The sequence below is a fragment of the Ciconia boyciana genome, chromosome 5, assembly GCF_034638445.1.
Source record: "Ciconia boyciana chromosome 5, ASM3463844v1, whole genome shotgun sequence".
Classification (NCBI taxonomy): domain Eukaryota; kingdom Metazoa; phylum Chordata; class Aves; order Ciconiiformes; family Ciconiidae; genus Ciconia; species Ciconia boyciana.
Genome location: NC_132938.1, coordinates 17,543,405 through 17,565,261, shown reverse-complemented (window position 1 = coordinate 17,565,261; position 21,857 = coordinate 17,543,405). Strand labels below are relative to the sequence as shown.

Sequence of the window (21,857 nt, the reverse complement as noted above, 5' to 3'; positions counted from 1 at the left end):
AGGCTTGCACATCACTTTCTTATATTAAAATGAATAATAAGCTTGTATATCCCCTTAAGCATGCATTTGTATAATTACATTATTTGGAGATGTAAGGGTTTGTTTCAGTGGAGGCTTTCTGTCAGTTAGTGGGCATAATGGTAAATGTACCCAAAGGCTGAGGAGTTCGAACATCTTGTTAAGTACATGCTGTAGAATATTTAAGTCCCTGCGTGTGTTTTCTGCGTTGTCTTAATTTGCTAGTTAGTGTTACAATGTGAGAGAATTTATCTGTAGAGGAACACTTGGATTTTCACTCTGAATTCATGCAGATTGAAGGATCATCTCATGTTTTAACAGCTCACTGTATTCAGTGGTAGTAATAGTAAAGCAATACAAGATTTTATGTAGTGGATAATAGAAAGAATGCATAAGCCTTACTCTTTACTATTAAGGTACTTTGATGTTTGAAGAAGTTTAATTTAAAAATTTGATTCCTTGGTAGTCTAGTCTGTACAGCTAAATGTGGGAACTTGAGGCTTAGCATAATGAAACCACTTGTAAAATTATGTAAAGAGCATCTTGGAGAGCATGACTTATAGCAAAAATGTTAGAAGTAATAATGGAATAATGCCAGAAAAAAATTAGGTGAAAAGACAGAAATCGTGTATCTTAAGGCGCATTTGAAGGACAGTCCAAATGCCCTGAATCCATGTGCTTACTGGTTTATGAGATGTGACAGTTGTAACTTAAATTATATTCAGCTGTGTAATCGTCCAAATTGTGAAACAATTCGCATAACATTATTTCTGGAATCCAGTAGGATATTAGAGGAACTGCATCTTGGACAAAGGCTCTCATGATACTCTTTTAAGAGCAGAGTTCACTAAAGCCGGCAAAGTGTTAATATTCAATTCACTTCTGTGGCATCACTGTATGCTTGGGATAGCTTTGAAGGAAAAGACCAACTGATTTCTACAGAAAGATTCTACTGCTTGCTGTTTTGTGACCGGAATGATTAAATATAAAATAAGATAGTTGTTATGCTCTTTATTTATTGTTCTCCTTTTCTCACTCATGAGAAAAAACACCCATAACTAATTTTTATGTGAAATCTTTCACTCTGTATTCTGTCACACTTCATGCACAACTGTAAAAATACAAAGTCTTTTGACATTAGCTAAGTTGTTTCAAATCCTCGTATCTCTGTTCAATGGTTTCTAGCGTTGTACGGTAGCTCAGTATTGTCTAGTTCTTACCTCTTGGCTCCCTACTTTCAAATGAGGTATTGAAAGTATTATCATAGAATCATAGAAAGTATTATCAACACTATGCTATGTATTTCTTGTTTGTTTCTTGACCTTTTTATAGTTGTCATATATAGTCGTATGACTATAGTCATATATGACATATATGTCATATAGTTGTCAATACTGGCTTTTTTCTTTGTTTTTTTGAGATTCTGTAGTACTCATGCGGATGAATACAGCATTATGAATTTTTATGTGATATTAATCACAAGGTCTGATTACTTAGTGCTCGAGATTGTTCTGAAAGTACTTCCAAGTGTTGGCAATGAGTAGTTACTGGAGACAGTAATTAGAAATATATATTGAAAAAAATGAATGCAGAAAATATGTGTAATGGGTGGGCTAAGACTTTTTATGACAGGCATAAAATCACCTTGGCCTGTGTGTGTTTATATGGATTAAACAGTTCAATGCGAAGGATAGGAATGATTTGTGACACATACAGATTGAACCAATGTGAGCCTGATCATATACTAAAACTTCACGTTCTCACTGAACACTGACTGCATCATTTCATAACTGCAGGCTTTGCAGTTAGTTCTGTGTATTTGCCAAAAGGTGACAAATCATTAGACTTAATCCATTTACTTGATTTCCTTGTCTTTGTAGGAAATAATTATCCCTATCCCATATTATATTCAGAGCCACACCTCAAAATCCTTTTGTAAATGTTATTAGCCAGAGCGGAAGAGGATTCTGCAGTAAAAGTGCTTTTGTGGATTTATGCTGTAGTCATGGTTAATCTCTCTCAATTGGAAACATGTTAGTTGTTAGACCATAGATTACTTGCCTAGTCAATACGAAGGGGTCTTTCTTAGCGTACAGTGAAAGAACACTGGAATATATTTTAAATGCCAGGATCTTCTTACTCTTTTCATTTTCTAGAAAGCAGTTTTCTGTACTCAGCCTTTGCAATAATCCCTTGTACTGACTAGGGGTTAGAGATGCTGACAGCTTTTCTGTCATCAAACTGAGTAAATTGAAACTGTGAGGGTATTCTTGTGAATTCTTTTAAAGATGTGTTTTGAAGAAGTTGTCACGGCATTAGTGTTTGTTCTGCTTCTCATGTGGATGAGAAGCACAAGAAGTTATTGCACCGCTTTGAATAGAACATTAATAAAGTGTATTTTTGGTTAAAACATCAGGAAAAAAAATGAATGGAGTGTTTACTGCAGTTTTTTCTAGATATACAGACTACTGAGAAACTAAATCCAAGTCACTTTGAGAGGTAAAATTCTCTAAAAACATTATTTCAATGTGCTCTGTTCTACAAAAGCTTAATTCCTGTAAGACACAGCAATCAAGTGTAGTTGATCTGACCCTTTTGGGCAGCCTTTGAATTGAGTCGTAGTGATATTCAGTTTGTTCTGTACACAACACATTCTCAAAATATCGTCATCTTTCCAGTGTGCATAGGATGCAAGTTTGGATGCACCTTCATATGGTGGTATTCTCCTGAGTTAGTTTTCAGAGTTGAGATCATCTTTAGAAGAGCAGTTGTGCTCTTGATTGTGTGTAATCTGTTCTCTGAGTTTGTATTCCCCTGTGATGGTTACTATCTGCTTTTACCTCGGCTTCTCCTGAGTTGGTTTTACTCGAGTGTAGTCATACTCATGAAAATCAACACAAGCGGAAGAGTGATAGGGTTAACAGTACAGAATAACTGTGGCTCGTGACTGTACTAGTAGTTGAGCATCTTTGATGTTATTTGTAAGCTAGAAAACCTTTAACATGGTAATTTTCAGTCTGTATTGATTTGTGGACATCAAAGCATTTTCCTGTGAGAATCTTTCTGGACTGCTTCAGTAACTTCATGAACAGGTTCTGCTTACTAGTGCATTTCAACAAGGGACCGTCCCATCGTAAAAACTGGTACCTTGCCAAACTTCTAAAACATAGACTTTTGAAGTGGGTGTCTCTTTTGCTAGTCAGGTTTTCTCTACCAGGTACTCACTACTTCTCTAATGATAAGGTAGGTGTTGGCTGGAAGAATGAAGATACTAATTTTCTGAGTAACAAATTCTGATTCTCTTTTTCAAATGCTAACACCTGGCATTACTGTTGTGGAGTAATAATACCTTTACCCCTCTATCCCAATCTGTATTGCGGAGTATGAGTGTTGGCTGAGGGACTTGTGCTGAAATGTCTCTGAGTACACTTCCAAAATTGAAGTAGGTTGAAGAAAAAGGAACATGCTGTTACTCACCATGTGACTGGTAATCATAATCATGGGTTTGCTTAAATCCTATAAATGTTTCAATATATGCTAATATATTTAAATAAGTATAATCATTTAAGTCAGATGTAGTTAAATAAGGCAATCAACTTTCAAAATGTAATTTTGCGAGTTGGAGACGGTGCATTTTTGTGTGTGTGTCATGCAAGGGCATAGTCATAGGTTCTTTAAGCAGCAGGCAAATACTGGGTGTGCTGGAAAATGGACGCTTTCAGTTTTCTTTAAGTTTTTAAATCGATGTTTTCAGTTAAAACTCAGCTGGGGGGGAAGGAAGAAAATTCACTGAGGCTTTTTGTCAAGGGCTTTGTCTGAAACAAAATGTGGTATGGTTACTGTTACTGGATGACTTCTGAGAGCAAGAAAATGTCTCTTAGGGTGAGAAAGCCACTCTAAGCAGTTCTGGTGTGCTGGACCAGGTTGAATTCTATTATTCAGAATATAATTAATTTTAATACAGATTATGCAGTAAAAAGTATATAATAAAAGGAGAAGTTGTGCTCTGTTCAAAGTGTAATACTGTAAATCTGAGAGTTCTGGAAACTTTCTCGCTCATACTCCTAGAATGAGCATGATCTATTTGCCCATTGTGGAATGACACTGTTTGGTTCTGTGAATGTTGTAATGCATGAATGCTGTCTTCAGGGCTTTCTTCTTTTGAATGAAAGACAACAAAGAAACCTGAAGTATAACACTCTATCTCTGGTGTTGTATTTAAATAGAATGAGTCAGGTAGCTGGGATTTTTGACTTGTCTGCAGTGTCTGTAGAATGTCTTGACTCCCAGAGATCAAAAGTAACTGTTTGGATGTTTTTTTAAAAACAGCATGAATTTTTATCAATTTACTCTAACTTTTTTCTAAACGTGTTATCAGTTTATGGGAGCATTGTCTAATCTGTGGATAGCCTAGTGATTTAAGAATACAGAAAATAAAAATTCATAACTTGCATTCTGCTAATTGGTTCCAACTTTTGTGAAATGTTGACTTCTACAAAAACCTTTCAGTGTATATTAAAAATAAATCTATGTAATAGAACTTATTTCTCTATTTTTTGATATTTAATTCTGAAATAACCTTTTGATTTAATTTGAAGGCTTTTTAAATGCTTTGCATTCTGTTAATACTAAACTAAGTAAATAGACAAGTAAATAGTGCCTTGCAATTTCCTTATGCTTATGGCTGCTATTGTGGCAATTAAGGTAAAGATATTTTCTTCCTGTAGTTTTAGTTTATAGGATGAAATTGTGTGTGCTGCTTTTGGCTGGGATAGAGTTAATTTTCTTCACAGTAGCTAGTATGGGGCTGTGTTTTGGATTTGTGCTGAAAACAGTGTTGATAATGCAGAGATGTTTTCGTTGCTGCTGAGCAGTGCTTACACAGAGTCAAGGCCTTTTCTGCTCCTCACCCCACCCCACCAGCGAGGAGGCTGGGGGTGCACAAGAAGTTGGGAGGGGGCACAGCTGGGACAGCTGACCCCAGCTGACCAAAGGGGGTCATACCATATGATGTCATGCTCAGCATATAAATCTGGAGGAAGAAGGAGGAAGGGGGGGACGTTTGGAGTGATGGTGTTTGTCTTCCCAAGTAACCCGTTACGTGTGACGGAGCCCTGCTTTCCTGGAGATGGCTGAACACCTGCCTGCCCATGGGAGGGAGTGAATGAATTCCTTGTTTTGCTTTGCTTGCGTGTGCGGCTTTTGCTTTCCCTGTTAACCTGTCTTTATCTCAACCCATGAGTCTTCTCACTTTTACTGTTCTGATTCTTTCCCCCATCCCACTGGGGGGGGGGGAGTGAGCGAGCAGCTGTGTGGGGCTTAAGTTGCCGGCTGGGGTTAAACCATGACATTGTGTGGTGATTCATTTAGTCTTCTGGGTTAGTTGTGGGACTGTAGACAGAAAACTGCATTGGTTCAAGATCAACCTCAAGCTCTGATGTCAAATTGTTTGCATTTACTGCTGTAGAGCTTAGAGCTAAAAGGAGATATAGAATTGCATTTAGAACCTATTCCCCAGCATCTGGTTCATTATACTGAAATGGAAGATGACTGCTTCATTTCTTTTTCTTTTGTTTATAGCAAATAAAATTTCTGTAACTGAGGAAGTCAAAATGATAAGTAGAATTGGCTGGAAGAGGGAAGGTAAATTAAAAACCAAAGGTCACGCATGCAGAAGGTTCTTAACAACTGGGAGCTCTTACCCAACAAATAGAGTATTTTAACTAAATGGATGTGGCAGATAAGAGAATGTGATCCTGTTCAGGAGTGTGATCTATAAATGTGTATCATGGTCATGGTGTTCCTTATGTGTTGGAGTGAGAGGCAGGGGAAGGGGCAGTAATAAACTACATTAAAATATATCCTTGATTAACAGCTTCTGTAAATTCCTATTGAGTTGGTAACATTTGTATTTTGTGGGTATATGACATTTAGTGGAACTTTTTGCCCTTTGTATTTCAGTGATAGACGTTTGCTACAACCTGCTCAGGTATGTGACATTCTCAAAGGAGTTATATTGGTCATCTGCTACTTCATGATGCACTATGTTGACTACTCTATGATGTATCATCTGATAAGGGGACAGTCTGTCATAAAGCTCTACATCATCTATAACATGCTTGAGGTAAGAATGTTGGCATTGGAGTATCAAGCATGCTTTTTTCAGACTATCTGAAATATTGTTGTATTACAGTATTTGTACTTAACAGTATGGCACATCTTGTATTCTCACATGTGCACACACCCATGATAATAAGCCTAGATGCAGTGAAACAGACAAGTTCATGAAAAATAAGTTTTTTAGATACTGTTTCATATTGCCTAGTTCCTGGAGCTTCTTAATCAATTTAGTTGAATGAAAATTGAGAACTGGAAATGGAAGAAGGAATGTCTTAAACTGAAATGCAAGAAGTGGAATGAATGAGGTTTTGAACTCATTGAGAAAAGTAGAAACTATTGATTTGAAATAGTGATAAGATCATGAGAGAGAGTAGAGAAGGAAGATGGTACAAGACATGGAATTTGGTTTTTAATTCTTCATCTTGGAATTATAGATTTCATTGTATGCAAGGACACATGTTACTGCTTCACCTGTCTCAGTCCTGGCTAGCCTGAGTACATAAACAATAAGTTGAATTAATATAGTGAAACAAGAAAAGGAAAATCTGTTTTGGGAAGCAAGATAGAGACATGGGGGGGGGGGGGGGGGGGAATTGTTTTTTGTTTGTTATTAATGTAAAGCATGAGATTTTTAATTGTCCTTCTATGATCAGTGATTCACAAAGTAAATAATGTTTTTATAGCTACAGTCTTATCTCCATCCTGCAAATATAGGACACACTAGGAATACAACCTCTTAAAAGGACTCTATCAGATCTTTGTACACAGCAGTTACTTTACTAGGATTCTGGTATCTCTGAATAACATTAATCCTTGTTTGAACATCTGTTGTGCCTTTGAAGACTGCTAAAACGGGGCTACACTTTGTGCAAAATCCGAATATTTTGTCTAAAGACATTTGTTCTTTCCTCATAAAATATGAAAATATTGCATAAGGAACACACTTCATTATCCTATGTGAAACAAATCATACAAATCACCTCAGTTGTTTATTCATAGGGTTTTATTTCCTTTGTTTTTAGATTTGCTGAAAAACATGTATAAATATTAAATTGGCACTGAGTTACTATGTGGGTTTTAGTTGTGTTCGGAAATATTCATCCATATATAGTTCCATAATCTGTGAGAGATAATCACTTGCTAAATAAATCCATGTGCTCAAAATTGTAATTTCTCTTTATTTCAAGACTACTTCAAGTCAGTTCTCTTAAAGCTGAGAAAGTACAGCACTATGTGCTTACAATGTAATTTGAAGAGACTGCAGTGTTTGCTGTGAATTGGAAGCCATGTGCTATTCCATTTTGAATGAAGAGTTGAGTTTCTTTGCTACATTTGGCAGAACCAAAAACATGTGTCTCAACTAAGTAGTACTGCCTGAGTTTCCTTTTTTTAGGATGGGGGAAGTCTGTTACCACTCATAGTTATTAGGAAAATTACATTAGACTTAGAAGTTGGAAATGGTATTTAATTTCCATGCTGTCTCATGAAATCCAACATGCCAAGCAGAGGGCATGTTTTTTAAGGGGCTTTTTTACTGTGGTAGGTTGCAGGCACAGTATTGGCAGAAAATGTCATGGGATCCCACTGAAAGACTTGATTGATAATCAGCTTTCAACAGTTTGAATATTGGCTTGCTTAGACTACTTTGGTGAATTTTGTTATAAGTCTTTGCTACTAATGCAAGCAATGCTTTTCAAGGAACTGTTAAATACGCTTCTTTTTTAAGTAATAAACTTTACATTTTCACAAGTTTTCAAAATAGGAAGATCTTTTTAATTTAGTTAAATCACTGAACAGCAGAGATGTTTACAATGTTCTAATGTTTTCGGCTGTTGACAAGTCCAGAAAATATTGTCCTGGACAGGTATAAGGAATGCAAGATCTTCAAATTATGTGCTGAATGCTCCAGATACACAGCCTAAGGGGAGCATTCAGCACATTTGGTTTAAACGACACTTTTCTTTTTTAGATTCAGACCCACCGGCTCCTGCTCCTTGTGAAGCCCCAGTGTGCGTTACGCTGGTGACAGCACTCACCATGGAATTCTGCTGGAGCCTGGAGCCGGCATGTAGGGTTTAGGTAAGTCGTATTTGGAAAAGCAAGCAACAATATTGTGTGGTGGGTTTTAATATTTTCTATCCTGTCAGCTAAGAAACAAGGACTGCTTAAATAAAAAGGAAAGCGAAGCCACTGTTTTATCTATTAAAACCCTCACAATATTGTTAACAAAAACTTACCAAACTCTAAGCATTCTGTAGTTGGTGTTAGTACACCAGGTGTAATTACTCAATGGGTCATCACAATGAGCAGGAACCAAATGAGCAGGAACCTTCATAATTTACAAAATTTAAAAGCCGAAAACAATACCACTGTAAATATCTCTCAAACTGGTGGGTTTTTGAACTTCAGATTTATGATAATTCATCAGCTCATGGTTTTGTTCATTTTATTTCATAGGTGATGCTTAAAGAGTAGCATATATTACGGTTTACTTGAGACATCCAGTAAAAATTTGTTTTAATTCAGTCTTCATATTTTAGGAAACTTCAATAAATGTTGGCTTGAATAAGTTAAAGTATATGACTTCTCTCCCTTCAGTATCTTTACGTTTAGAACTCTTAATTAACAAGGTCAGGAAATGACCCAAATCTAGGTTTACTTATGTTGTCCCAATAACTTATTTTCTACTTAATAGGTATGGTTCAATATTTGCAGGTACATTGTGCACATAGTTCTATATTGCTACTTGTTTTTTTAACACATCCAAAATTGTTGTCTTGCAGAAAGGCAGTAAGAGGAAATACCAGTTGTCTTTATTAAGTAGAGATAATCAGTTTTTCATATTTAACCATTTCCGTTTGGTTGAGTTAGTAAGCAATGGAAGATACCTCCTTTTTTTAGCCAGACCTTGTGATACCAAATTTAATTTTTGAAGTGCTGTTTTTGTTGTCCTGTGCAGCTTAGTTTTAAAATTACTGAATTGCAGCGTATAGGCAGAAAAAAGTATTTCCGTGTAATGATCTTCAGTTTTACGTGCTTGCTGATGATGTGTTGAGAACTGGTGGAACTCCATGTGACCTTTCTTGCTGTGATATTGAATTATAAGCTGAGATTGCTGTTCATGTTTTTCCTATCTTTAGAATTACTGCTAGGTTTTTTTCCTACTTGTGCATATATTCTTTAGGTTACATTTCAGATGTTTGTAGTTTTTTCAAACTAATTTTTCCTTTTTGGCAGAATTTCTAGTCCCTCTTGATCACTTGCTGTTGTGTTGTAGTACTTTTAATTTTGAATTCTGCTTTATGCAGAGATTTGTAATGAGTATATACTTCACTCCAAGATGTAAGGAAACAGTACAGCCAAATCTAATTTCAGTCCTTTTTGTACCTGTAAGCTGATGGTGTTCCCTATCACACATTTGAAATTCACTTTTCTTTATTTTTTTTCCCCTATTAAACCCAGAAGGATGGGAAAAAACATTTAGGATAATTCAACGCAACATACATACTGCTTTATCAAAGGCTGAAGTCTGAGCTGTACTTGGATGTCTTCCAAAGAAACATCTAAGATAACACTACATGATTATATATTGTAAATACTGTTGAAAAGGGCATAGTAAATTTGAGAGGGAAAGTAAGCTGCTGAGTATACAAAAGGAACAGTATCACTGTGAAATCCAGAGTGGAAATGGAATGAACGAGAGATAGAAAGTGATAAATATGTGAAACTTTTTTTAGGTTGAGCTGTACATGATGGCATATTCAAGTGTTGGAGAGAAAAATATTGCTTTAAGGCAGTAAAAAGTTCTTCTTGTTTAGGTGGCTGATCGTCTGTTTTCTTCATTTGGACAAGATATTTTAGATGCTCTTTACTGGACAGCTACAGAACCTAAGGAAAGAAAAAGAGCTCACATAGGTGTGATTCCTCACTTCTTCATGGCAGTGCTGTATGTCTGTATCCTTTTTCTTCAATAAATTGCAAAGTTTTCTAAATTAAATTACACAGTAATTGCTCTGCATTGTTTTATTTTAATATATTTGAAAAAATGACAGTATTCCTAAATCAGTGTTCCTTTACTTTCCAAGTAAGATTGCCAGTACTACAGGTTTTTAAAATTAATGAAAAAAACCTTTTAACTTGCTTTAAAAAAACCCTTCATAATGGTATACCACTGCAGTGGTATAGTAGACAGCTTTTTTAATACCTAATGTGTAGTAAAATGAAAAACAGTAATTGGATAGTTCATGGAACCTTTGATTTCTGATTTGTATTTGAGTATTTTGGGTCACAGGGTCTTGAAGACAGTGGGGTTTTGTTATTTAGTGGAATGTTACAAACACCTAGCTTGAAAACATTTTATTGAAATGAAGGGATAAACTCATGCGTATTCAGGATGCAAATGAGTTTAGTGTGAAGTAACCTTCCAGTGAACTGATTAAAATGATCTGTAAAGAGATATGTAGTCCGATAAATGTGGTGATGAATTTAGAATTATTGTACTTTCCCCTCTCTTCTCTGAAATCTTTAGGCTAATTCTGAACCTTTCTTTATCTCAGATTTTTTTTCCTTCAGGTTGTATTGCTGTTTCTCCTGACTAATGTCATTGGGCTCTTTTAGAACAAGAAAAATTAACATAATTATTACATGCTACAAAGCACTGTGGGTACATTACATAAGTTTAAGTACTGTCTTGCTGTAAATCTAGTTGACAGGGAGATAGAAACTTTTTTGTTAAATTTTGGAAACAAAATAGGAAATTTGAGTTTTGGTACTGTTCAGTACTGTTGTGCAGAAAAATTGTTTTCAAATATGCTTCCTTAACCCTGCTATCTAGTCCTGCATGCTATTCTTATAATGGTTCAAGCAACAACCCTTAATGTGGCCTTCAACTCCCACAATAAATCACTGCTTACCATCATGATGTCCAATAATGTAAGTATGTAGCTTTATTATATAGCTACCCTAATTTTTTTCAGCATCCTTTTTCAGCATATGTCTATTTGCATATTATTTGATTGTCTGATTTGTTTATATCAGTTTTTATCAATAAAAACTAACTAACTGTTTTTAAAAATTGCAGTTCGTTGAAATAAAAGGAAGTGTTTTCAAGAAGTTTGAGAAGAACAATCTTTTTCAAATGTCAAATAGTGGTATGTATAGCTGTGCTAATAATGAGAAAATGTGAAGTGAGAGGGTGATTTTTTTTTAATGTATTCATTTATTTAATATTATTGTTAAAACAGCTTTGCCTTGGTGAATTTGAGTGTTCTGACTTGAATTCCTCATCTCCCCTATTACTGTTTGGTTTAGTAGGGCAAAACTGGGATTCCGCTTCCAGGAACACTGTTTTTCCGGGGAACAATGGGAACACCCATTTTTTAAATGGGTAGTTTTTATTTGAGGTGCTGAAAGAACCTATTGGCTGTGTGCTAAAGTTATTATTAAATATGAATTTCAGATTTAAGTTACGGTACTCAAAATATCCATGCTTCAAAGTCTCTGAGGTCTTCTGTGTTTTCAGAAAGTTGACACTGTAGTGTGCTGTGTTGATAGTGATCTCAGAATGCATGATGTTTGGCAGTTTTGAGGATGGATCTTGAAATATCACCTCCACCCCCACCCCACCCCCTCCCCGCAAAAGAATGTAACGATGAAGTAGCTGGCTTGTGAAGGAAATACCGGGGATGACTAACTTTTGACATAGTGGCAAGATAATAGTAGAGGGTACTTAGGAAACGTCTTATGGTTCTGGCACTTCTTAACTGTGTTGCTGCTTAGTCTGAAATTTGCGAACTCTTATTCAGTGTGTCTCATGAGGAAAAGCCGTTATAGGTATCCTTTGGTGAAGGTTCTTTCTAATACTGATATCAGCCATCTGAAATATTTGTTGAATTCTTGGTTTCAAAACTAATAGGAGAGATTGCACTTTAAGCTTGTACTAGAGCTTCTTTGCTTCTAATATTTTCTGATCTTTGAAAATATTTGTTTCTGTTATTTTGTGCATATGACTTTTTTGGTCAAAGCTATTTATACAGACAAGCAAACAAAATAGAATATATTTTTTCATTCCAACTCCTAGTTTTTTAAACCAGAGAACTCGAATGTTCAATAGGTTAAAAAAAAATGTACCTGCTTATTTAAAAACAGATGATTCGGATTTTTTCATCAAGAGAAACTTTCAGCAGGCTTGCTTCAGGTTTTGAATTCTGGCTATTGATGTGATTTTTTTGTCTAATTCATCTGCAAACTGCAATGCTATTACATGCAAATGTTAAATGGCAATTGTTTTTTGATGCCTTGGATGAAAGACTGTTTACATAAAATCTTAAATATATCACGTAACAGAAAAACTAGCACTAAACTTTAATATACCTCACAGAAGTTCTTAAAAACCCCCAAAAATAATCTTCCCAGCTGGGCTGGTAAGGTGTTTATTCTGTGCTGGTAAGGTGTTTATTCTGTGCTGGTAAGGTGTTTATTCTGTGCTGGTAAGGTGTTTATTCTGTGCTAATAGTATGTAATTTTGGTTCCAAGATTTAAATACTTACATTTTTAAAATTAAATGTATTTAACTTTACAGTAAGAATATCTAAAAGTGATGTTTGCTAAAATATTGACTGAAAACATAGATGATTTTTCTTAATTTTCTCTCATTAATCGCAATACTTGCAGAAAATAGTTACAAGTATACACCTAGCTCTTCTACTGAAAGGCAAGGCCTCTTTCTTGATTTAAATGTTGAAATAAATGAGGGACTGCTATTAGAAATGACTAATAATTTCCTCCATAAAAAGCACCTGCAATCGTACGCTGGAAGAAATGTATATCAATATTTTATTGCTAGACATTGTTATTGAAGACCCATAATAGTAATATCAGGTCTCCCTTTATCACTTGGTGGAAAAAGTGATGCCATTTATTATACCGTATGAGGATGGAAGCAGTGCATAGAAGAGTGCACAAAACAAGCTAATTTATTCCCTTCAAACAGATAACTTTTCCTGGAACCACTTCTCAGTATGGTTATAAATAGCAGTGTTTTTCTTCTCATAGATAAATAATGTAGGCAGGTTTTTAGGACAGATTTTCACCTCTTTTTAACTTGAACAGATTTGCTGCATCACAGCTTCAGTAAGGATGGATCAGTATTGCTTCAGTTCATGTATTCTGATAACTTTGTTAGCCTTAAATGTTTTATTTCCTGCAGCTGAAATGGTAGCGCATCTTGCGTTGACATGCTATGCCAATGCTATATCCTACACCTGGAACCAAGGCTAGTCTGGTCCTGTGGACTGAGCTTTCAGTTAGCCTTTGGAGTGCCTTGTGCATCCTAGAACATGATATGCTTAAACTGCATGCCTGGACTGAACTAAACTGCTAAAATAAAGCACTAAATATAGGTTCCCCCATATATTTCCAGCCTTTCTCTGTTTCTTGCAGCTATTTTCTCAGGTCTGTAGTCTGTTGTAGGGCAACAATGGCAACAGTAGCTGATTAAGCTTAGACAGACTGAATGGATGCTGCCTTGCCCCACCTTTTGTGGGGCTCTGCTCAAAATATTACCGTTGTCTCAAACACATGGTTTAAATTCAGTGAAAAAGTACTGATTAGTACACAGGAACTAAATATACTAATTCCTGGGGGGGAGGGGGAAATAAGGTCAATCTCAGAGACATCTGAGGAAATTGTCATGAATAGGTGAAACTCCCTTCTTGTTTAACATGTTAATCAAAAGAAAAATATGAACTAGCAGAAAAGTAAGATATCAGTGACCTCAAGAGTGGACATTGTGATCAAGAGAAGTTGCTACAAGTAGAATTCAAAAGCGAGTAATCTTGTGAATAGAAGCATGAAAACAGAAATGAACTGTTTCAGTTGTACTTTCTAGACATGTCCTATATCATGCATTGAAATACCTTGCAGAGCTCTGCATGGTATTGAAGACACTATGTAGTAAGACACCAGGATATGAAGTGCCACCAAGCTATCAGTTTAGATCTGGAAATCATGAAATCATTTTAATTTGGCATTGTGCTCAGCACTGGCGTATGGATAGCAAGCTGATGTGTGGCTGTACTATTTTTCCCAGTATTTCCAGTTCTGGACTTAATGTCAGTGGAATCAGTGATCCTTCTTACCTTTGGCCATTTAAAATTCTGCTGTAACAGCTAATTCATTAAAAATTCAGGACTAGAAGAACTGTGAATCATCTATATAAAAACTAATTGAACAGACCATGAGATATACATTGATTACACAGTCATCTAATAAAACCAAACCTGTTATCTTTTAGGTGCAGGAAGTCAACAAAGATCTTGGGGTTTGTATAGCTGCTTGAGATTGAAATCACAGATTCTGTAGCTGCAACGATATTGGCTCCTGCAGCTTTGATTTGTCAGCTGCAGCAAAACTATTTTTGCATCGTCGCCCTGACTTTTACTAGGAAATTTATGTACACCCAGGCAGTCTAAACACTGTGGCTGTTGGAAAAGACTTCTGTACAGAAGATATAAAACCTTATATTTGTTGTAGCAGGAAAATACTTCCCTAAATTTAAAGAGTATATTCTCTTTTTTTAAATAGAAATCTGTAAGCTAATTTTGTAGGGTTCAGGATTAGTGAACAAGGAGACTAAAATTATAAAGCGAAGCGCTCTCATCATTTTTGAAAGCCCAGCATGCCGCTTTCCTTTATGCTTTTAAATGTCTTATTTTAATTTCAAGCTGTGCTCTAAACTAAATTTTTCACAAAACACGATTGTACCTCATATGAAGAAGTACATTAGATGTAGTGCATTACGTTATTTGCTTCAGTTGGCTGTTTGGCCAGATTATTGCTTGTTTTTTAAACCTCTTTTCTCAAAAATTTTATATGTTTATTCTGAAGCTTTAGGAACTTCATTTTTTTTCTTTCATAATTTCTTGCCTTTTTTTTTCTTAATTCTGTTATTTTTGCTTTGTTCCTGATTTATCAGTCTCTTTGGCTTTGACAAAATATTGAACAGCCTTTATTTTTACCTTTGGTCTCTGGAATTCAGCCTGTTTTCTCATGTGGCTTTTAGGTTTTTTTAATACCATTATTCTAATCCAGTTGTTCATTTTAAGGATGAGGGATTTGGGGGCAGGAGTACATTTAAGGTAGATCGGTGCCTCCTTGATGATTCCTTGTTCGGTCTTTGATACTTTCTTGTGCTCTGGTCACTTGTTAAAAGGTAGTTGTCACTAGAGCTAATTAGGATTTGCTGAGATGTAAACCAAAAGATCTTGTTTCACTTCTTACACGCTATGATTTATAACCAGCTTTTGATCTAAACATATAAACAGTGGGACTAACATGATCAAAATTATTTTTCCTTTCTGGATTCCTGCATGATGTGTCAGGGAATCTGGAAGGAAATAACTAGGTGTTCTAAAGACTATTTTCTACCCAGGTGAGTAGAAGTGCCACTTCTGGATCTCTGTTCCCAGGATCTCACTGCCCTTCTTGGTAGTTACCACTGCAAAGTACCTAAGTTCTTCAGAGTTCACGTCCTTCCTGAATAAGTTCAGTAATCAATTGTTTGGGATGTTGGCTGATTAATTACAGTAGTCCATACTAGATGCAGTGCTGTCCTAGGAACATCCTTTATTGCCAATCACATCCATTTCTGTAGTCTTTTACATGTTTTTTAAAAGTGATGATACCCTCTGACACATTGGCGATTAAACTTCGGGTCTTTGTTGCTATCAGTCCTTTAAACTGAATGTCTCCATTTTCCAGAAAGATTTATAGAAGGGCAGAATGTGTTATTAATATGGGCATAGAATTCCATTTGAATTGGAATGGCAGGGTTGATGTAAGTGGGGCGACAGTATTTAAAATCTGATTTGGCTATGTGCAATTCTTTTTTTGGGCTTTACTTAACCGAACCAATAGAAAAAAAAGTACATCTTGCTTTTTTCCCCTGTTGCATTTGTAGCAGTATGCACATTACTGGCTTTGAAATAAAAGTTTACCACCTCTATTCATATGATAACCCTAATAGGCACACATGACTTACCTTCATGGAAAAAGGTATATTGTGGTTAGATTTTGACACATGACCACTAAATTCTGATGTACTAAGTCTTGGAATGTCTGATTCTTCCTTTCCCTTTTCAGTATACTGAAATACATATTTTAAAGGGAACTGAAAAGATTTAATCATATGTAGTAATTTGCACCACCCATGGATGCATGGAAGCACAAGCAAATTCAGTGTCATCTTTCAAAACAGTCTAAAGAGTATGTATATGGGGAGTATATAGTATGATGTGTGGCCAGGCTTCTGGGCCAGTCCTATTAAGAGCAGAGTTTAAGCACAGTATTAGAACACAGTCTGTGCATGGTATGTGCTGACAAGAGACCAGTCAGGGAGATAACTGTATCTGAATTAGTGGTAGATGTCAGTTCTTCGACACTTAGGAGCATACAGTGAGAAAGTAAACTTCTTAATAATGTGCTTGTGTGGAGGTAGCTGAAGACAGTTTAAAATATCCCCAGCCTGTTGTTTTGGCTGTCATTTAAGCCTGGCTTATAATGGAAAGGGTTATTAAAGCTGTAGTGTATTCTAACTGAAAAACAGTTTGTGATATGCTTATCACCAACACTTTGTGGGATATGTTCTGAGTTGAAATGGCTTATATCAATGTTATTAAGGATCATCATGATGGAGAATGAAGAACAGAGATCCCTTTTTCTTCCCAGTTTACTCTTCCTCATGCTAAAGCAGAATAGAGACATTTCCTTTTGCCAGTACCAGTACCTGCGCTCTCTGTAACTGAACACTAACATTGGTGGCTTGTCAGTGTTTCCCCAGATTCAGAAATACAGTAATTTACTTTCCCTTTGTTCTTCTTTAAGAGCATGATACCTGTAAGTGTGAATCTAGGAATGTAGCCTCACTTGTTCTGTAGTTCACATCACTTAAGAAGTGGCAATCCATGGTGCAGGAAATTCCCCTCACCTGTTTAAAAAAATATATATGTACATATTCAACATCAAATAAGTTCATAATAAATGATGAAACATTATTGGTGTATATTTTGTATTCCAAAATTTTAATTGGGATTTAGGACTGATTACCATTGGTTGTTTTGGATATCCTGAAGCCTTTTTTGTCCTTGTCGATGAGGGTGAGAAATGAAATGAATTTCTGAATCATTTGGGTTTACTGTTGAAGCTGCTGTAAAATGCCCTTTCTCCCTTGCTTGCGTCTCTGACAATCGATTGATGAGAGGGACGAGGGTGAAGAAGAGGAGCCACGCTCCTTCCTCTCACTCCAAGCAGCCTTGAACAGCTGTGGCAGCAGAGATAACAGATTAGAAGGGAGGCCAGTGAGAACAGGAAAAATAAGTAGAGAGGAAAAATTAGGTGTCAGCCTGTCATCCAGTCTCAGAAATAGTGCGGGAAAAATGTTTGTTATTACAGCATAAGAGGAAATTTAAGGCCAAAGATGTCCCTTCTCAATTTAATCCTGTCAGCTGGTGAGGTAACATATACTGACCAGGTAGTAAATGTCTGAAGGATTGGCTTGAGACATGCTGTAATGTTTAGGCCTGAATTAAGGTCCGTCCTTCCCACTTGAGACTTTCTATCTGTACAGACCTCCCTGGGATCTGAAGCACTGAAGATGGGATCTGTGTGTCATCTTACGCGTTGCTGATCAGTGATGTGTCATGGCAGTGTGGAAGTATGCAATGTGGGAAATATAAGATGAAACCTTTTTGAGATTTTCGGCAAAAGTCTGAAAACTCAGTGATTACTTTCAAGCTGCTAGTGGGTGTGATAGAGAATATAGATCAAGGAATGCCAGACTGCATATTAATCCATTGGTGACAGTGCCAAGTGATACCTCATAACTAGATTTATCGGGAAATACTGTGTTCTGGTAATTTGGGCAGTATCTGGTGTATTCAGAAGCATAGGAGAACATGCTTGACTTCCTGAGTGTTATCAGCAGGAAACCAAGAAGTTAAGGTTAGGACTTCACCCTGGATTTTCTGGTATTTAAATTTATTTTACTGAAGGATTTCCTTGTTTCTTCCCCCATACATATGCCACTTGTTCTGTTTTGGAAACCTGTTCTTCCTCTGACCCTTCCCCAGCCCATACCGAAAGATGAGTTTATGTACCCCAAAATGTGCCTTTTTACATGTCTGCATGCAGTCTCATTCTTCTTGAATTCTGTGTGCTTTACGTTCCCCTCTCCTGGAGGAGTTATCTTCTTTTTGCTCCCTTCCTTCAGGCTTGCCAGTATTTTGAAACCTCTTCTTTAAAATTAGGGATATTGTTATACAGCCATGAACATTGTCATTGGTCTGTAGTCAGTTAGAGATGATGGAAGCTGCTGACACAGTCAAATATTTTTTGGACCAGTTTGATCCTTGTGTGTTCTTCTGAACATTTCTGTTTCTTGTGTCCTAAAACCAGTAGGTAGAACCCGACAGAATATTTGAGGTGCTTAAGGAAATGAACCCTTTGGATTTGGAGATGACTTGCCCACAAAGAAATTACTGTCACAGTTATTGATGGGTGTAACAGGCGATAACAATATGTTCACAGATTTTCACAAGTCTTCTAAAAAGACTTCTTTGGACTTGCTAGTTTGTGGTGACATTATGTTTTAGGTTTTACCCCATTTTTCAATAATACAATTTCAGGGAGGTTTTTTAATGTGTTAAAAAATGTGATGCTTCCTGAAGCAAGCTGTATGGGTCATTTCCAGAGCCAGGGCACCAAAGTAGAAAAAAAGACCCTGCCTAGTCAGGGAGGGCAAGTCATAGGACTCCATCTCAAGTCAGACTGCTTTTGTATTGTAGTTCTTACGGTTTTGAAAACTGAGCTGATGTATCTTACTGTTCCCTTTTAAGGTGGCAGTGTGAAAGACTAGTAGGAACCTTCTAAATAAGGGGTAATAGTTGTCTTTAAATACTTCCCCCCCATCCCCAGACCCAGTATATAGCAATTTGGATATCCATGATTTGTATAAAATGAAATTTGCCTTGCTAATAACTCGAAATGACAGACAGAGTTATTGTCCCCATTTTTGCACCAGGAGGTGCTGGTTCTTTTTGAATCCTGCAAGAAATGCACAAACTTTATTGAGAAAGATGACTATTTTATTAGCGCACTAGAAGAGGTGATAGCGAGTCACAACTTAAGTCCCTTCTGATGCTGGGAACCCCGAGTTGATGCAGCATTGGATGGACCTCCAGTCACAGCATACTGCAGAGATCCTGTCCGTGGTGAGGTTCTCGGCATCCCCTCCCCTCAAATCCAATCAAATAAATTGTGGAAAAGATGGTCTAATCCAAGACTTAATAAATGACAGAACCTCAGAATGATTAGATATCTATGTATGCAAATAAATGTTTCTTTGGAGTTGACAGCTTTTTTTTTTTTTAACTAGATATAAAGGAGAGGTTCACCAATTACGTGTTGCTACTAATTGTATGTCTAAGAAATATGGAACAGTTCTCATGGAATCCAGGTGAGTAAAGTAGGAAAAATTAAACACAAAATGACAAATTCCTGTGCTATCAACAACTGTCTCTCTTGCTTCTTTCCTCAGTCTGAAAGATAGCTGTTCCTGGTATAACCAGGACATTTAATTGAGGAATCTTAATTTGTCAAATGCTTTAGATTCTCACTTACCTACTTTTGCCTTTCTTGTAACAGTGACTCTATCCTTTCTGCTAGAAGTATATTCTGTTACGCTACAAACGTGCATAGTTATGTTTCAAGTAGTGTCTTGAATGATTTCTTTCCAGCCCTTTCCTTTCCTTGGAGTACGTTGAGGATGAAGGATCCCCTCGTACATACTGAACATCTACCTACTACATGCAAAGGTTCTCTTCCTAGTAGAGATAAAGCTTGACAAAGTAAAGGCTTTAGAACCTGATCCTAATTGTGGTGTGATTGTATAGTACTGATAAGTTTCTAGAACAGCAATGGAATAAGCGAGAACTTGCACACTACCTGCTGAGTGGTGATGTAAAGTTACTGACTCTTCAGACTCTTGAGGATTTTCACTGTTGAGCAAAAGTGTTATAATTTTTGTTTTGTATACTGGCATCAAATTAAATGGCCTAACTTGTTTCTTCCCAACCTTCAGATCATCTTTGGGTGTTATTCCCAGATGTTTGCATGGTGGTTGCTTCAGAAATTGCGGTGGATATTGTGAAACATGCCTTTATAACAAAATTCAATGACATCACAGCAGATGTAGGTATCCTTTTTGGAATGCTGAGTGCTACTTTAAGTTGTAGTTTATTTTGCTAATATTTTTTAAATACTAAAATTTATTCCAGTGCAGAAAATGTAAAAATTGGTATTTTCATATATAGTATATCATTTGGGAAAGCTTGGTAATTTTCTGATACAATATACTTCTCAGGATCTTTATAATGTGGAACAAACACCTCTGCTTCTAAATTAGTAGTTCCAGATCCATAAATTATTGAAAGTGTTGTATAACAGTTCACATAACTACAAATCACATAACTGGCAGATCATTTTGTGATCACTCACGTTTTGTGAGTTAAATTGACAGAAGGTTACTTGTTCTACAGTCTAGACAGACCTTGTACCTTTTCCTAACAGAATGGATTGTAAGTTAAAATTCAGGCTTTAGGAAAAACAGATATTGTGAGGCTGCTGAATCTCTGTTCTTGCATGTATGTTAAAGGTGGAATCTGAAATCAGAGATATATTTCGCCACTGTCCCTGGAGGACTAATATGAAGTAGGTTATGTTAGTTTCCCACTCCTGAAATTTCTTAGGCCATATATATTATGCAGTCCTTCTTTTAAAGTAGTAGATGAGGTTACTTTGTGTGTGTTGCGGCATGATACATTGGCCATTTGTCTTGCATGTTGTGTGAATTCAAATGCACTTGATAAATTTGTGATGAGATGAGTTAGTGTTTTTTTCACTATTAAAACCGCTTTTCAGGAAATTAGATGAGAACTTGGAAGTGCTATCTTTTTCAGCATCTCTAAAGTAACTAGTTTGTGCGGTGTAGAAACAAGTTTAATGGTGTACTTAATAAGCTCCCTTATGCCAGAGGCATTTATGCATGCCCTACTTTCATATAGAGAGTGTGGAAAAGAGCAATAATGAAGTCATGATAGCAAAATAGCATGCTTCAGTGTGCTGAAACAGCTGGAGGATGGGCGGTAGTGAGTGACAATTTTGCAAGGTTTATTTAACAAACTTTGGGGTTTTTTGTATGACATTCTAAAGATTTGTGGTTGCTAGGTCAGACTTTTTCAGAAGTTTTGTACACCTGCAGTGCAAGTTGCCCTGCCACTTATCCTTAAAATAGATGCTTTTCTGTCTTAATATGCAGAACTGTTTTAAAGAAAAGCTTCATTCATCATCTGATACAATTTGCTTTTTTCATGGGATCACTTGCTTAGTATATAAGTAAGCTCTCTCATTTGTTTAATTTGATCCCAGTGCTACCTTTCATGTAGCTTAAAACAAATTATGAACTGTAGGAAAAAAGTAAACATGATTTTTCTTGCTTTGTGTTTCTGATGGTCCTCAAATTCAGTAAATGTTTTGTAAAGTCTCATACAATACCTAAAACATAGCATAGTGTTGTTGTTTGTTTGTGTATATATATGCAAGTTACTTTATGGCAGAAATACGGGCCCATCTGTTGAAGGGTGCAAGTAGACCTCAGAAAAACTGGC

The 21,857-nt window shown here is 36.3% G+C and overlaps 1 protein-coding gene across 4 annotated transcripts in view; it reads left to right on the top strand.

The window, feature by feature from the left end:
• The window catches only part of TAPT1 (transmembrane anterior posterior transformation 1), a 50,678-nt gene that overhangs the window by 17,154 nt on the left and 11,667 nt on the right, over positions 1-21,857 (top strand). For all 4 annotated transcript variants that reach the window (XM_072862194.1, XM_072862192.1, XM_072862193.1 and 1 more), the window contains 6 exons: positions 5,980-6,142; positions 9,957-10,092; positions 10,973-11,070; positions 11,219-11,288; positions 19,568-19,648; positions 20,273-20,382. In XM_072862194.1, the coding sequence (XP_072718295.1) occupies positions 5,980-6,142; positions 9,957-10,092; positions 10,973-11,070; positions 11,219-11,288; positions 19,568-19,648; positions 20,273-20,382 (658 nt within the window). The remainder of the gene's footprint in view (positions 1-5,979; positions 6,143-9,956; positions 10,093-10,972; positions 11,071-11,218; positions 11,289-19,567; positions 19,649-20,272; positions 20,383-21,857) is intronic.